At 41.5% G+C, this 18,809-nt stretch overlaps 1 protein-coding gene across 1 annotated transcript in view; it reads right to left on the bottom strand.

Annotated features, from left to right (window-relative positions):
* Positions 1 to 225: 225 nt before the first annotated feature.
* LOC143298953 (adenylate cyclase type 9-like) overlaps positions 226 to 18,809 on the bottom strand; it is a 90,484-nt gene continuing 71,900 nt past the window's right edge. Inside the window, exons 3-6 of the mRNA XM_076612002.1 lie at positions 18,399 to 18,511; positions 14,710 to 14,769; positions 13,251 to 13,347; positions 226 to 3,329 (exon numbers count right to left, since the gene is read on the bottom strand). Coding sequence (XP_076468117.1) covers positions 1,666 to 3,329; positions 13,251 to 13,347; positions 14,710 to 14,769; positions 18,399 to 18,511 — 1,934 coding nt within the window. The 3' untranslated portion in view covers positions 226 to 1,665. The remainder of the gene's footprint in view (positions 3,330 to 13,250; positions 13,348 to 14,709; positions 14,770 to 18,398; positions 18,512 to 18,809) is intronic.

The following is an 18,809-nucleotide window of genomic DNA, read 5'->3' as shown; positions in this document are numbered from 1 at the left end:
CGCTCAAGTGTCAACAGTCCATGCAAGTTATAGTAATATAGTTATATAGTTGTATACGGAGATGTTTTCTCCAAAACTCTACTTTAAAATTGTTACCCTCTCCTGAACTGATGTGAATCCAGATGAAAAACCAGCTGACACACTTGCTGCAAACCGAAATGCACAAGTTTACAAGAGACAAATGTGAATGGACCTTCAGACAATCAGAGCTGTGTCTGGTGCGGATGTCAGTATGTCACAGGATTGGGTTTCCCAGAAACACTGATGATGCAGACAAATACCAGGATTCAGCTCGCTCTGAGAAAATGGCTGGGCCTTGTTCAGGTGCAGAACAATGTTCGCAAATGTGGCCAACAAGAAATGAAAGTGGCAGATAGAGATGTCAAATGAAACAGCATCAGTAACTGATAAAAAAAACCACAACAACAAAAAACAAAAACACACACACACACAAACTTGAAATGGCAGAAACGGGGGGAAAAACATCTCAAAGACACAATCCTCCCAATTAACAACTATGTCAGTTTTGGCATTCACAGCATCAAACTGGCAATTCAAATACCTCTGCAGAACAATACTTTTTCCACATCGGTGCAAACAGAACGAAACTCTGAAAAGCCAGCTGCTATCATGTGTGCATGTTTTCACACATTTTATTGTTGTGATTTTATTTGTTGGTAAACACTGCAAACATTCTCCTGTTCCTAAAAATGGCCCTGGTCTCTCTCTGGATGACCACTGCACTGGCTGGACATGGGGCGTGTCTGAATCCTGACATGGTTCTGTCGACAGCTCGCCCTGCCTGGTGCGCACAGCCCATCAGAACACTGCTTGCTCTTTTTATCTTTGCCGTGAGCAGCTTCACTGTCTTACAGACAGATGTAGTTTGCCTCACATGACGTGTCAATGAAAATTTCACATGAAGCTGTTATGATTTTCATCACTTGGTGTTTGCACACAGTCAGGTGGACAATGGAGAAATATCACTTGATGTCACTGATTGTTGACAAGCAGCTGATGATATCCCCAGTAGTGCTGAAGCAATGACAACAGCACACTTTCCATAAACACACACAACAAATTCAGATAACTTGAGGCAAAACTTGATCTCTATTCATGCTGATTGTGGAGCTTGTTGATTGTGATTAATATGATGTGAAGCAATCTTATTAATTTAACGCTTAGATTTTTTTATGGGGAATCTTTTTTCTCTCCAAGTTTATGTATTACCACACAGATGTAGGCACACCATAAAACTGTGGATAAACAGTGACAGATCTATTGAAGATATTCATATTGCTTTGACACTGACTTTGCTTCCAGGTTGTGGCACTGTGCTCTTAGTGGATCACATGAAAGCTGTTATGATTCACTCATTCCCCATTCTGGTTCCACCAAATAAGTCCTGGCGTTGCACTTGATAAATATCTCCTCTTCCATTCTCTACCCTTCATTTCCACTGAACTGACTCCTATCAAGAACATCAGCGCTTCACCAAATTTGTGACTACAATGCAGATATGCATGTCTTTCCTGGTAAAAGACAGTACTTCTCTGTGATTGTAGCTCCAGACTATGACTGTGTTCTGACTGACTTCAGTTTGCCCTCATGGATCTTTGAGAAGTCCAATCACACTTTCCACTGAGTAGCTTACTCTTGAGTACCTCAGTCCCACTGGGCTCCTGGCCTCTTCTTCGTGTACAGGTAAGTCTTCATGGTGCCCTTGCCCTTCACAAGGATCTCCCCACGGTACTCAAACTCAAACATTTCCTCCAGTTTGGGCAGGGTGGACTCGGGCACCTGGATCCGATTAGGTTCTCCTGTGGAGTACATGCGAGAGGCAATGTTCACTGTGTCCCCCCAGATATCGTACAGGAGCTTGGTGGTGCCAATCACACCGGCTGTGACCTCACCGAAGTTGTAGCCGATGTTCAGCACAAAGTTAAAGTTGAAAATGCTCTCATTGAAGTTATCGATAACTTGCTGCAGCTCCACAGCAAAGTCCATGAGAGCAAACAGGTGGGCGTTGGGGTGCTTGTTGGCCTGGCGGGACGCCTCGTTCAGCCCCGAGGCAGCCATGAAGGTGGCACTGATGGTCTTGATCTTCTCCACGTCCTTGAAGCACTTTCGGTCCAGGAGGTCCTCGTAGTCACTGACCAGCTCATTCAGCACTCGCAAATACTCCCGTCCACCCTTGAAGCCTTCATCGTAAAACTCATTGAAGTTGATAATGGTGGCAAAGATGACACCTACATCCTTGTGGTTCTTAGAATACTTGTGGGTACGCTTAACAACATCTGACACATGCTCAGGGATGATGTTATGCAGCAGCCAATCCGCTTGCTCCTTGTTTTCCTGCATCTGTTGGGTGTCATTATCTGCCTGTGCGCTGCCATTGTAACTGAGGCGGTAGCTGATTTCAAACTCACGGTTGAGGAACCAGATGAGCACCAAGAGAAGCAGGATGTCCAGCACAATCTCAAAGCGCAGAGAGTTCTCCCCAGAGAACAGGTGACTGTGGATGTCAGACCTGGTCATGTTCCTCATAGCCAGCGTGGTCAGCCCTCCAATGGGGGCAAGAGTGGTGGTCATACTGGAATTAGCAGCCACGACAGGGGCATAGGAAGGGAACGGACATAAAGAGACGTTGAGCAGGATGAGCAGAATGATGCCCACCACACTGGCCACAATGGACTTGCCAATTGAAGACAGCATGGAGAAGTTGCAGAAGTTAAGCAGGGACACGATGATGCAGAAACAGAAGAAACGATCCTTCCAGCGATCATCGACCGCCAGCTCACAGGTGAAGTTGGTGTAGATGGTGATGGCTGGCAGTATTGCCATCAGCACCCCCATGAAGTTGCGCATTCCCCAGGATGACATGCACTTGGCAAAACCGCTGCAGCGCTCCATTTTGGCGCTGCCCATCTGGACGTCCGTGGCGATCTCAATCAGCACCAGAATCTCCAGCACCAGAGCCAGCACAAAGGTCACAATGAACGCCACACTGCGGTAGAACATCAAGAACCCACAGAGAGCAATGAGCAGGAAGAGAAGGAGCGAGAGGACCATCTCGATGAAGGAGTGGTAGCGCGGGGAAGCCACGCTCTCCTCCCGGAACAGCTGAGACTCCAGGTAGTGGTTCCTGTAGTCCTCCTCCAGCTCTGGGTTTGTGAAGGCCAGGGTCAGGTTGTTGACGGGAGGCTTGTAGAAGAACTCTGTGTTGGTGATGTCCTTGTTGAGGTACTTGATCATCTGCTGATCCAGGTGGTCATGACGCTTGCTTCCCGACTCATTGAAGGGCACTGTCGTGGAATCTGCATTGTCATCTGCAAACAGAAAACATTTCATCAAAAACAAACATTTGTGTTTAAGTATGAAAGTATGCCGCATGAAACACACCAATACCTTTTTCAAAATGTCTAGAAAGAAACAAAGCAAATTAGTATTTGGGACACACAAGTACTAACACACAGAATCAAATGTTTAAAACATACAAACTCAAATGTTTCAGAAACGCAGTCATTAACACTTTATGCAATGTTAGTAATGAAGGCAACATAACGGAGTGACCTCTTGCAAGTGCATAGCGGGAGACCATCTCTAGCACGATAACATTTATGAAAACCCAAATATTTTGACATCCAAATGAGAGAAAAGGTGGCTTGAGCATTTGACCATAACATAATATTTCAAACACATAATGTGGATGAATCTTAGACATATCCAGCTGTCTCAATTTAATCAAAATGACATGTTTGCTCCCAGATCAAAATACTATTAACTGTAGACATCTCTTGTATTATTGGCTGATGAAATTTCTGAAAAAAACAAAACAGAAAAAAGAACAAAAACAAAAACAAAAACAAAAACAAAAACAAACACTGATGGTCTGTGTTTCTGCTATGTAAAATGACAAATGTGTGAAGTGGTTCATGGCTTCTGCAGAATGAACACAAGAGTGAATCTTTTTTTTTTTTTCCAAAGGAAAATCAGTTCATTTATGTTATTTAGGCATTTTACATACTTTTATTAACCAAATCTGCAGCAAGATAAAAAAGATGAAGAAAAAAAGAGGCAAAGCCTTTATGGCTCACATTTGATTCTTGCTGTACAATGAACGACAAAACTGAAAACGCAACGGGTGGAGTGTGGGGCACGGTGTTAACTGTACATACATATCACGATCTTGATGTATTTGCTCACCATTTGAAACAAGTGTTTGTCAAACTAAAAGTTGTAAGCTGAAAAAGAAGCCATTTCCAGTGAACAACTTTTTGTCTGATTAATATGCACGCTACAGCACACAGCTTTTGGTCCAATAAATATGCATGCTAATGCACATGCTGATAATGAATATGGATAAAAGGGACTACACAATGACATTTTCAGACAAACGACCACTTCTGTGAACGGTTTTTTTTTGTGTTTTTTTTTAAATTTTCATTTATTTTTATTATCTTTTTAATTACTCAGTTCTGTGAATGTAGATAGAGTAAAACCTTCACACTGAGTGTACAACTCAATAGCCTTTCTATGCCATGAGTCATATTCTAAAATCTAATGTTTTAGATAAATTTAACAACTGCTTTCAATCAATGTGTCAGTATGACAGATCAAAAGTGCTGTTTTGTGAAAAAGATTTTAAAAATGTAAGTTACCTGCGTGTGGAAACATTTTTAGATTCTTTACAATTTTTGTGCCCTTCCAAAGAGCATTTTGATAATATACAAATGTGTGGAAAAAAACGAACTTTTTTCTCTCCAATTTTTGAGCCATATTTGGTGTCATCAAAATATTTCCAGAGAAAATGAACTGTTTAAAGATTATCATGGACACACACACACACACACACACACACACAGCAAACTGGTACACAGGGTTATCACATATACTAATGTAAGCCAAAAATATAAGAACAACACTGTACCAATACAATTCAAAAAAAGAAAAAGTGCATAATTATCACTAACAGCTGCTTAGCCAGATTATTTCACATTTGTTTGATAGCATTTTAAGTATCAAAGTAATAGTGATCTTCAATTTATCAAAGCAGGCAGTAAAACAATTCTTTAAAAGGTACATGCCATATTACAGGTAGTTTTATACCCCCCCCCTCCCCCTTACAGTCATAAGTCCAAGCCTGCACAGTGTTTTGGATCCATGTCTGTTTTATCATATTTAATATTGGAACTAAATGAGCACAAGTTAATGTGTGTGTGTGCACACATGCACACACACACACACATACACACACACACACTGGACCAACAAAAAAACTTATATATAGTTCTTAAATGTTCATACACACACAAAAAGATACAGAGATCTGATTTTTAACTGTCTAAAAGCACCCACATGCCACCCCCTCACCCCCCTTTTTTTTTACAGCTGATTTAGTGCAACATAACCATGTGGGTCTGTCACTGTTGCTCCCATGACACTGTACACAAAAACCATCTGCTTGACAAATGATTGCAGTCAGCAATTCAAACACCTTTTTTTTCTTTCTTTCTTTCTTTTTTCTACCAAAGATTAATCTTCTTTTGTATTTCATGAAAACAAAAATAATGTCTTTTCTCTCTACATACACAAAATAATCATGCAATTCAAGAAATAAGATCATTCAAAAGAAACAAGCAAAATCACTATCTTTGGCAAGGTATCTTTCATTCAGATCTGTTCAATTCAAAGCACATGCCAATGACATGTAAACACCTCCAGTAATGTCCACAAAGGGGAAAAAGAAAAGGGGAAGTGACAGGATATGCAAGAAAATTCTGGGCACTGGCAAACACATCCTAACTATAGTACATACAGGCAACACAGCTAGCATCTAAGTCCACATTCCCAGGGGGAAATGGAGGTAGGTACAATACATAAAACATTTCAGACAATGTGCAATCATCCATCTCTAAACCAATGCCCACAGCTTTACATTTGGGTTGCTGCATTTTCATTTTCAGAGCTATGGGATTTTCCTTACAAACATTCATACATTCACATAAATCAGTTACCGTTCCAAGCACTCTTCTATCATATTATAAGAAATCCAAACAGCACAGAAAGATGAAGTATCTAGATCAGTCACAAATACTGGAGAAGAATAAACCATGAACATGCTGGACGATGACATGACGCCTACAGCAAGCAGTTTTATTGCAAAACAATGTCCGCTCGAAGACTTGTGAAGTCTCCATCTGCACCCCTACCCACAGACAATGAAACACACAGACACACAGACACTGTCTCCACAACCACCACCACACTGGAGTGCATCAAAACTACAAACCCATCCCCCATATTTTATGCCAAGTTCAGCTGATCACAATGAAATATTGAAGAAAAGTACAGGTAAAACCTTACAGTTATAGTTTCCTCTTGACTCCAGGCACATGAGAGGAGAGTAAAGAGTGATGGCTGAGGCCGGTGTGGAAGCTACAAATCAGATCTGAACAGTGTGAAGATAATTTGACAAGGAACAGCACAACGTGAAAACTGTATTAGTAGTGGCAGGAGATTTTACCCGATCTTTCTTTTCTCTAGCAATTCATAGTGCGACAACCTGGCCAAATATGCTTGCTCCTGTGAAACACAAGCATTCAGTCACAGTGAAGATTTCAGAAACATGGACCTCTGTCATCAAACAGTCAATTACAGAAGACACAGACTTTACAAATGTCATAATTGGCATTGTTATGTGAACTGAAAATAGAAAGAAAAAAAGGGAAAGAAAGAGATGCCAGAACGTTCCAATACTCCCTTTCCCCACAAACCACAAAATAGCTGACGTCATCCACACTTCATCCCATGTTTTAATTGTAATGATAATATATTTTGACACTCAACTTTTTTCTCCTCATTGTACAAGAAACATGGTAAAATGAGATAACCAAGGAGAAGAACCCTAAAGCTCAGTAGTTATCAAGCAAAATTCAGCAGTATTCAAAATGTCTGACGCGTGTGGACAGACACTGAAACAGCTCAATGATGAAACCGCCATTCACTTCTGACAGCAAGTGAGCACAATTTTAATCCATGATTTATTCTGGTGTATAACGTTATTCTCATCATCATCATAATAAATTCATCTTGCCCTGCAAAATTGCAAATACCATCCTTGGGATAAAACTGCATTCAGAACAATGCAATATTCACAACATTCAGTTGCACACTGCATACTTATCAATGTTAACGAGAAAAAAAAAGAAGAAAAAAAAGGAAGAACAGAAAATACAGCTGCCCAAAATATGTCACAGATACACAGTTAGAATATTTTGCCAGCTGTATTCAGTGGACATATCCCATAACCTTATAAAGTAAAAATATGGCTGGCTGGACACACAAAACAAAGACCTGATCAAAGAAAAATAAAGTATATACACATCAAGTTGGTGCAGCCCTGTAAGGTAAGCCTCAGGATATATATATATATATATATATATATATATGGCCACTGGACATCAGACATATATATATATATATATATATAAAATGTCCAATGGCTAAAATGGATCAGTGGACATTTTCTAAGTGCTTTCAAGGACAAACATGTAAGATACAACTGTTTTGTTGATTCTTCCTTTCCCTGTTCTTCTCATCTGTGTTTGCTTCCCTTGTTTGACATGCCCCTTCACCACAGAAGGGAACTTATCTATGTCGTCATTACTGAACTAATCATGCTCAAATTTATTTGCAACATGGACCATTTATGATTATCTTCTGTCTAATATCATCAGGTCTGTAAATATGCTGATCTTTTAGCAGTGTTCACAATCTCAGACCACTTCAAAACATAGAACAAGAACTGTCAGGCACTGGTAATTTTGAGATTTTCACCCCTACACACTTAAAACGCAGAGACAAAAACAGAAAAGAAACCTGAGAAAGGAGAGATGTGGTGGTTGTGGGGAAGAAGGGGGGCAGAGAGACAGATAGGGGTGTGTACAGAACATCCTGACTGCCAGTAGACTGCAAGTTTATGCACGAGAACACCATTCTTCCCACCTGGAGAGTGCAAGACAAAGGGGGATGATCCCTTCCTTAGCTGTTCTGAAGTGCACTGTTCAAAGGAAGGGGGATAATCCCTTCCTTCGCCGTTCTGAAGTGCACCGTTCAAAGAGAAGATTGTCTCCCTTATCCCACTGCCCACACCACTGGGATAAAAGCACATGATGTCAAGTTTTGCTTTGCCACAGAATTAACAAAAGTTGTCTGGCCTACATGGACACCAGCACCCAGCATTTTTTCCCATCTCACACACCTCTTTCACGAGCAGCATTCTGGCTCTCTACGCAGCACAGACTCTATAAAGCACAGCAGCTACTCTGTCACATGCTTCTCTCCATCAACGTGTTCACAGCAACTGCCACAAAACTGACACCTGATAACAACCACAGATAAATCGACAGGGAAAAAAAAACAACAACCAGCAACACAAAAGACATCAACAGACCAAACAACAGCGCAACTCCATCAACCATGCAGTCCTCCTGTCTCAAGTTTACACCCATAGCACATTTGCAGCTGAAAAAGAAAAGCACACAAAAAAAAAAAAGAAAAAAAAAAAGAAAAAAAAAGAGAAGAAAGCAAAAATCCCAGATTGAAATGTGCCGACCAGACCCAGTAACCAACAAAAAACGGTATGCATCCACACATGCTGACGTCACGGACACACACCACGTGTACACCAGTGCAGGTTAAGAGTCACTGAAGCGTAAAAGGCGAAGAAGAGCCAAGTGGAAGGCAGGGGGGGGGGGGGGCGGGTGGGTGTGGGGAAGAAGGGGAAGTCAACCTGATCGGTGCTGCAGCATGGTGATGGCGATGACGCTGCCCCTGAAGCGCAGAGCGGCCGGGCTGGGGGTCTTCAACATCGGGCGGGACTGTGGGGGGAGGGGGCCAGGGCAAGGGCGGACAACACACTGCTCAGAAGCGACATTAGTAGCAAGAGAGGAGGTAGTGTTGGTGTTGGTGGTGGCAGAGGAAGAGGGAGGTGTGGAGGTGGCAGGAGGTAGGAGTGAGGGCTGTGACAAGCCAGACAGCGATTCACTTCCCGGCGGGAGGGGTGAGGCGACCTGCGGGGAATCCCCCTGACCCCTGACCTCTGCGGACACTACACAACAACAAAAGCCAGCCCGTTAGTCACTCTGTCCCTCTCGGCAGGCGGCGCGGCAGCTTCAAGCTGGGTGCTCTGGAGCTGGCTCATCACCCACCATGCCTGCCCCCGTGTAGGGCCCACAATACCACCCCACTTGACGCAAGCATACACAGATCACAAGCTGTGAGAAAGTAGTTGATAAGATCTATGTTAACAATGCTGCATACAATCCAATCCAGTAGTCACAATTATTATTGATTTATACAAAACACAGCAATATTTGTTTCGCAAAGCTCATTGTGATTATGTGAATAAACAAACACAAGCCACACACTTGCTTGTTCTGGGCATGCTACAATGTAAAATACTGACTTGAAACTTTGCAAAACTGTGCTCAAACAGAATAAAATATGGGAAATGGAAGGTTTAGCCAAGCCCTTTGATTCCCAGGAAGGCATTTAGTAATATTTGTTTGTTTACAAACATTTCAAGTTGAATTTGTTCTCAAGAGGGGTTTTAGGTGTGTCCATTAAAAATTTTTTTAATTTTTTACCTGCATTAAGCAGTCAGGTATCTTCTGAATGGGAAACTGAAAATGTTAATGCATGAAAAAGCCCATTTGTTTCAATCATGAAATTCCCATATATCTGAATTTTAAGTTTTTATATGTGATCATTTTTACCCACTTCAAGCAGTGAGGTGTCTTGTGAATGGCAAACTGAAAATGTTAATGCATGGAAAAGCCCATTTGTTTCGATTATGGCAATGTGAGGTTCCAGTTCTCAGATGCAGAAAATGAAAAAAACAAACAGGATGTTTTTACAGCAAAACAGAGTGGGCATGTTTGTGTTTTCACTGAGACAGTACAATGAAAGTTGACTAGGACTGCAAAATATATAATATGAATACTTTGATCATTCCCATGATTACTGTATACACATATCCAGAGAATTTGAGACTGCACTCACTGTTGACCGGGAGATAAAGGCAGTCCATACCCCTAATCTGACGGGTCTATCAGGAATACATAGTTTATATTATTACGTTATGTCTGTTCCTCTCCCTGACAATGTCTTGGAACAAGCTGAGCATTATTTCACCAACTGTAAACAAACAGAGCATCAATTCATCAAACAAGTTAGATGTCTAAACAGAGGAAAACCCAATGCAATATATGATACAAAGCCACTGAACACAAACACACACCTGCAAACATGCACATACACACACAAACACAAACATGTTGTCCTATCAGTCTTTACAAAAAAAAAAGGTGGAGTATTTTATTAACAAAAAAACCCAAACAAACAAAAAAAGATGATGATAATCACAATACAGTACAAACAAAACAGAACATTTCATCAAAGCACAGTACAGTGTACCATGGTGTTGTGTGGTGTAGTGCAGTGCAGTGCAGAGTACAGTAAAGTACAGTACGGTACGGTATGGTACAGTGCAGCAGAGAGCAACATGGCACAACACACTGCAATTCCATACAATACACAGTTCCTCAGCAAGGCACAGCAAAGTAAATCATAGCACAGTGTAGTGCTCTGCAGTGCAGAACAGAACAGTAGTCTGCAATAAACACCGAATGAAGATTGCCAGCTTCAGATGGAAAACATCACCCAATGCAAACGTATTGAATTACTTTTTGTCATAACAGATTTCTCTATGTGAAATTTGGGTTGCTCTCCCCATGGAGAGCGCGATACCAGCCCCCCCTCCCCACTCCCCTTTTTCCTCTCTGCAGGTATATATATTTTTCTATCAAAGTGGAATTTTGTACAGATTTGTAGGTGTATCTGCTAAACCTTCAAAGTAGATTTTTTAAAAATTTATTTTTTTTTTTTTTACAGAATTTTGCCAGGGGCAACGTTTTGTAGCTATGGGATCTTTTACATGCGATTAGTGCATGTTGCACACTGGACCTCAATTTATCATCTAATTCAAATGCCTCACACCCAGGCCACGACTCATGCTCACTGTCTACTGGAGGGGCAGAAAATACTAGCAAGTGAGGGATTCGATTCCGTGCTGCCAGGTTCTCTCCCTTACTAGGTGGACACATTACCACTTGGCCATCACTCCACTCTTTATTTGAAGTAAGGTTGGTTTCAGGAGCAAAAGATACATTTAGTGACTTCACTGTATGATCCATCTGAGAGGACCATGCCTTGATGTGGTAGGGGGTGCCACATGGATTCCGTGAGCTACACTGGTTGGAGCACTTGCTTCAAGACAGGCACATTATCAATTGTCCATTGTTTCAGGTTAATTATGCACGGATATTCCAGTCCTAGAATTATAGTACTGCATGTCAAGCTGTTATCTTACATCACCTGAGTGATTCCAGTAAAGTGGAAGAAGGGACAGTGACTGGACAGAACAACTGGTGACCATTCTGAATGTTGGGCATATTCAACCCTTGCTTGGGTTATAAATATTCTTTATGCTTGCAATCAGCAACCATTTACCTGAAGATCTAGTCATCAGCCCCGTCCATACGTAATGAGTAATGTGAGGCTTATGTTCAAATGTGTGCATGTGTGTGTGTGTGTGTGTGTGTGTGTGTGTGTGTGTGTGTGTGTGTGTGTGTGTGTGTGAGTGCTCATGTGTGTGCGTGAGTGTGCATGCACAAGTTCTTATACTGAAATACACATGTATGTGTCCAAAATTCTACTGCATCTGTGCTTATGTTTGTTACCTTTTTATGTTCTATACCCCAAAATTCTCCTTGTGACCTCAATACACTTGGTAATAAAGACATATTCTATTCTATATTCTATTCTGTTATGGTATCTTTTATTTGTACTTGTCTACAAGAATGTGACTGTATGCAATGAGCCTTATAAGTACACAATTGAATTTCCAAAATGGATCAATATAGGTGCATCGATGAGTCAAACAAAATGGCTGGAAAATGGCACACCATTGACAGGCCAGGGAGGTGGGGGTGGTAAGGGCTAAGGGGATGGTGGAGGAGGAGGGGCAGAAAAATGGGAAGGTCATAGTTTAGCTTGTAAAAAGTCACACCTGCCCTACTAAAGTACAAAGATTCATTGAAGCAATGCTGAATGTTTCCATGTATCCACAGCCAGTACAGTTGACATTAAAAAAAATCTAAACAAGAACCGTTTATTCACCTTTGACCCTTCATTTGAACAGGAAGAATATACAACGTGTGAAACACTTTGTTCTCACTCTTGGCACTGAACTGAGCATGAGAAGAAACCAAACCAAACCAAACATGTAATGAAGGAAATAATAGGAAAGCATCATTTGTGATCAATGCACTCCTTGCTTGCTCAACAAGCTTTGCTGATTTCATAGGTTTTCTTCCTTTCCTGAGACAAGACCGAGCAAACAGTTAAACGTTTTTCTTGTGAACTTCAGGTAGAAACTAAGAACTTCCCGGCTTATGACATTCACATTACAAATTGCTGAAGACTGTCCTCTCTGAGTGCACCAACTCTCTTCATTAGTTCTATCTGTCACCTGCGAAAACTATACCAACATTTATTCAGTGATCAAATAATTAGGTAAAATATCTATAGGCCTAAATTCCTTTACCAAGAAAAAATCCTTTCTAACTTTGGTAGAACAAGTACTTGCTGCTCTGCTTTAAGTTTCCCTCAATTGTTGAAAATTACTAGTTTTGTGACTCTAAAGATACAAAGATACCTTCTCATTCTTCACTTAAAACCCCCCAGAGATCCTGCACTCAGTTCTGCCCAGTATAAATAAAATCGAATTATAGTGCTTAGGGCCTCGCCAACTACTAAGGCCCAGTACGAATAAGGATTTACTGAATACAATTCAGCCATTCAGATGTGCACATATATTGTATATGGGAATGATATAAAACTGAGTATGTTTTAAACAAAATATTAAATAAAAAAATCTCTAAGTGGGAAAAGAACTCATCCAAAATTCTGATCATACTAGACTTCAAGAGAATCAAAATGGGATTTAAAAAATATTTTAAAAATGTATAAGTTAAAAAAAAAAAATCATTAGACATGCATATTTACACAAAAAACACAACATGCATAATTAGAAACATACATGAACACACACGCATACACACTCACTCGCACGCACTCATGCACACACGCATGCACAATATGCACACTGCCACATGAACACAGACCTTGATCATCTGTCTTGTCAGTGTCACCCCCATCCAGATACCCGGAGCTGACACGGCGTGACAGCAGAGTGGCCGGGGACATGCCGTTGACAGAATTCTGAAACATCCATCAAACATTATTTACCTGCACTGTACCAACAACAGCAAAGTGATATCTGTATGATCAATGGTTCCTCCGTTGCAGTGGGAAGTCATTTACAGCTTCGTCTTTTGTGAAGGACTATGACTCTCAAACTAGGAGGCAAGATTGCACTGGCTTTTAGTGCTGCAGCCTACTGTCCTAAAACATTGTTTACCTACAATGTACCAACAACAGCAAAGTGGGAGCTGTATGATCAATGGTTTGTCCATTGCAGTGGGAAGTCATTTACAGCTTTGTCTTTTGTGAAGGACTATGACTCTCAAACTAGGAGGCAGGATTGCACTGGCTCTTAGTGCTGCAGCCTACTGTCCTAAAACATTGTTTACCTACAATGTACCAACAACAGCAAAGTGGGAGCTGTATGATCAATGGTTTGTCCATTGCAGTGGGAAGTCATTTACAGCTTCGTCTTTTGTGAAGGACTATGAATCTCAAACTAGGAGGCAAGATTGCACTGGCTCTTAGTGCTGCAGCCTACTGTCCTAAAACATTGTTTACCTACAATGTACCAACAACAGCAAAGTGAGAGCTGTATGATCAATGGTTTCTCTGTTGCAGTGGGAAGTCTTTTGTGAAGGACTATGACTCTCAAACTAGGAGACAAGACTGCACTGGCTCTTAGTACTGCAGCCTATTGTCCTAAAACTCTCTTGGCCAAGAGAGTGGGGATGAACTTGGGCAAGACACTGTCCACTATAATCAAATTCTAGCCCTGACAGTTGGGACAACAGTTCCCTCCTCTGCTGTTCTGATGGTCATAGTCCATGAAATTTTGATATTTTGCTATAATTTGCCATCTGCCTCATCCCCCCCAAAAAAAAGAAAGAAAAAAAAGCATAAGCGTTACACTGACACTTTTTTTTCATGTAAAGAATTCAAAATTAGGCACTGGAAAAAAACATCGCTGGATTAAGGATTGGCACAGTCACACACTGCATTCTGGGCATACTTCCATAAACTGAAACAGAGCTTGTGAAATGAGTTTTGCCTTGGTCAAGACAGAATTTCACATAAACTGTTTTTAAGGTGATTACACTGTATGTATTATTCTAGAAATGACAATCTTTTCAAATCCTTGAAATACTTTCTGGAGCATAGGAATTAAAGGGGATAATATTCCCCAATAAACATGGCAAACACACTGAGGTTCTCTCTTGTATCAATGTATGCAATAACTGAAACAATGCAAACATCTGCATACCAGCTTTCTTATACAAGAAAGAAAGAATGCCCATGGTGTTTCAATTAATTTCCAAGTCTGACCAACAACCCTAATTCATGCATCCTTCACCTCCACACACAAAAGAACAGACTTACTTCTCTTTCAATCAGATTGGTTGCTTGGTCAGCCACACCATCCTCCTTATGGTCTTGAGTCTGGAGAGAAAACCCCCCCAGATATTAAAAAATAAATGAATGAATGAATGAATCAAAAACAAAACAAAACCCTCAACAACTGTCGTACAGCTTCAAAGAAGAAAAAACAGCAGCAAAGCATAATCATTAATTTGCCGGTATCATGAAAGTTATGTTGAAGGTATCAGCCTTTTATGGCCATCGTGGCAATGAATTCATATCTGCTGTGCCTAGACAAGGCTCAGCACAGAAAGCAGGGCCTAATCCTCTCCTTCCATCCATTTAACCTTCCATTAACTGAAATCAGGTACCCATTCACACCTGAGTGGAGTGAGGAAAATTAGAGTGAAGTGCACAACATCGTTGGGTTATGCTGCTGGTCAGGCATCTGCTTGGTAGATGTGGTGTAGCGTATATGGATTTGACCGAACGCAGTGACGCCTCCTTGAGCTACTGATACTGATACTGCACAACACCATGCTGAAACAGGGCCTTGAACTCTGATCACTGGTTCACACTGGATGGCAAGTCCAGTGCATCTCCTCCATGGAAGTAGTACTCAACAAACCCATGACAAAATGTGACGTGATGCTGTTTAATCCCTGCACCTCCTCCATGGAAGTAGTACTCAACAAACCCATGACAAAATGTGACGTGATGCTGTTTAATCCCTGCACCTCCTCCCTGGAAGTGGTACTCAACAAACCCATGACAAAATGTGATGTGATGCTGTTTAATCCCTGCACCTCCTCCATGGAAGTAGTACTCAACAAACCCATGACAAAATGTGACGTGATGCTGTTTAATCCCTGCACCTCCTCCATGGAAGTAGTACTCAACAAACCCATGACAAAATGTGAAGTGATGCTGTTTAATCCCTGCACCTCCTCCCTGGAAGTAGTACTCAACAAACCCATGACAAAATGTGAAGTGATGCTGTTTAATCCCTGCACCTCCTCCCTCGAAGTAGTACTCAACAAACCCATGACAAAATGTGAAGTGATGCTGTTTAATCCCTGCACCTCCTCCCTGGAAGTGGTACTCAACAAACCCATGACAAAATGTGACGTGATGCTGTTTAATCCCTGCACCTCCTCCCTGGAAGTGGTACTCAACAAACCCATGACAAAATGTGACGTGATGCTGTTTAATCCCTGCACCTCCTCCCTGGAAGTAGTACTCAACAAACACATGACAAAATGTGAAGTGATGCTGTTTAATCCCCACATTGCTAGACCTTGGTGAAGTGAAATCAGTGTGGCATGCATTAGAAACTGAAGCGTATTTATGACTTCTTATGTATTCTTGAGTGGTGTGGCTGATCTTGCTGAGCAAAAGTAATGCTATCCTGTCACATGATCTCAAACTCAAATGGATTTCCATCACAGCATCATCATCATCTCTCCTTAATCCATTTTATTTCCTCTATATAAAAACAAAACAAAGCAAAAACTTAAAACACCACCACCACCACAGTCCCTAATTCAATAGCCTTTTATGCCATGCTCTCATGATGACCCAACTTTGCATTTTTTCTCAATTTTCATCTCAGTGCTGAGTTCATGTCAAGTCTTCAGAGTTGAAAAATTCAGGGTGAATGTCTTCTGGAGGGAGGACATGGTAGTGGTAGAGGTTTAGCACATGGCGTCTTGCACATGCTGAACTGGAGCTGGCATCAACAATCACACCACCTACAGTGCTGAACCTGACCCAGCAGCAGTGCATGTTTTCAAGTGCTGTGAGGGGTACCACGGCAACTCAACATTGATAGCTCCCTGTGGACTGATGGTGTCTGGACTGTGACAAAATAAGGCTGGGAAACCAGCCGCCGTGGCGAAGTGGTTAGCGTCGCGGACTGACGGCTGGGAGGACGCGAGTTCAAATCCCAGTGGAGGTGGGTTTTTCGGCTCCTACCCAGAGTTGAGTGTGTTGTGGGCTTAAATGGGGAGACTGGGACCACACAGTCAAGTGTCATCCACTTCAAGGATGTGTCTTTGGGTGTGTTGCTCTGATTACCTGACCAACACTGCAAGTGTCTGTATCTCTCGGGCCTGGTTAACACTGGGATATCATTAAGACAGGAAGCGTAGAGTACAGCCTTGTCACGCAGTCCCAAACCAAAATGGACCTCCACAGCAATATCATCATCATCGTCATCCTCCTCTTCCTTCATCGTCATCAATATAAACAAAATAGTCTCAAAGTCTGTGGCTTTTCATGCCCTGCTCTCATGGTGACCTCAGTTTCGATACCCCTCCACTTCTGTGCTTGGAGTGAGTCCTGTCAATGTCATCAGTGTCGGCAGATTCATGGGGGGCTGTTGTTTGAGGGACATGGTGGCGGTCTCCACTCTGGGAGGGACGCTCTCTCAGTCTGGCTCCACGACTAAGCCATTATTGTCGTTAGCAGGGGGCTTAGTAGGTGCTGTCGTTAAATCAGAACAGGCACCACTGAACGCCACCGAAGTGACTCAGCAGCATTGCAGGGTCTCCTCTGGTGTATGGCCTCCTGGCGACCTAACATCGATGGTTCCCTGTGGACTGCCGACGCTGGAACTGCGACGGACGAACCCGGGTGTGGCCGTGTATTGGGAATTTAAATGAGCGGCGTGGGAGTAATGCCACTGAAACGGTGCAGATGATGGGGCAGCAAAAAAAAGAGAAAAAAGCTGGGAATGGTGGAGTCAGGTTCATGTAAGCATGTGGAAGCAGTGCCAGTGATATGAGTGCAAGGAAAGTGGGACAACAACAACAACAAAAAAAAAGAAACAAGAGAGGCAAGGCCTTCAAGACTCACTTGTGATACACTTGAAAAAAAAATCCAAGCTTTTTATGTATTGAGTATAATTTCAAAATGTAATGTTTAAGATGAGAAAGATCAGTTTAAAGCAAATTAAGTCCCCTAGCATTAATTACAGAGTAATTTCCCTTTTTTACTATCTGCACCAAAACGTTTGCAAAATAAATAAAACTTCCATGCTTAGCAAAAGAAGTTCCTGTTTGAACAAAAAATGATAACAATGACTGCTCTTGTTGGGGGGTCAGAATATCAGATCAAAGTGCCAAGTTTAGAGAATACAAAAAATATAAATATAACAGTAAATGCAGTTTGCATATAATTAGGCTTCATTTTTTATTTTTTTGTGCCCATCCCAGAGGTGCAATATTGTTTTAAACAAGATGACTGGAAAGAACTGAATTTTTCATATTTTTATGCCTAATGTGGTGTCAACTGACAAAGTATGTGCAGAGAAAATGTCAATGTTAAAGTTTACCACGGACACACAGACACACACAGACAACCGAACACTGGGTTAAAACATAGACTCACTTTGTTTACACAAGTGAGTCAAAAAAGAAAAAGAAATAAATTTGAAAAAAAAAGAAAAAAAGAAAAAAAAGGTGGACAGGGAGGTGTTAAGAGTACTTTTATGTCTCAATGCAAATAAAATTTTTGCCCACCGATAGAAATGAGTGTTTGTCAAACTGAAAGCTGTAAGAGGGGGTGAGACAGAGAATAAAAATAATCTGCACCTCCAAACCCCTTCCACCAATATCTTTGCCAGTTCTTTCACATCCACAACAATCACAAACATTTTCTAAGAAGAAAAAAAAAAGAGGGTGGGGGGTGGATGGGGGTGAAGAATTTACCACATCATTGGGTGTTTCCATGGTGATGGCTATAGAGTTGGAGGTGAAGGGGACACCAGCCTCATCCAGCTTCACGCCTGGCTTGACACCAGTGATGAAGTAGGTCTTGATGACTGGAACACATGTCAGAACAACAATGTTGTATGTAATAGGATGCAAAACAACTTCCTTCTCTTGCTTCCTTCGAAATTCACTTTGTACACAGTCATGTACACCTTACAGGCATTTGCGTATATGTGCGCATGTGTGCGTGTGCATGTGTGTGGAGTGTGTGTGCACATGTGTATGTATGTATGTATATATGCATGTATCTATATATACATGTGATATAAAAAAAAATAAATATGCTAACAGCATGTGTCTCATCTCTCATTGTCTCAGTTCAGCTTATATAATATCAATTCACTGTCA

Source organism: Babylonia areolata, chromosome 24, assembly GCF_041734735.1.
Source record: "Babylonia areolata isolate BAREFJ2019XMU chromosome 24, ASM4173473v1, whole genome shotgun sequence".
NCBI classification, from domain to species: Eukaryota; Metazoa; Mollusca; class Gastropoda; order Neogastropoda; family Buccinidae; genus Babylonia; species Babylonia areolata.
The sequence above is the reverse complement of the archived record's forward strand: the minus strand, read 5'-3'. Positions and strand labels throughout refer to the sequence as shown.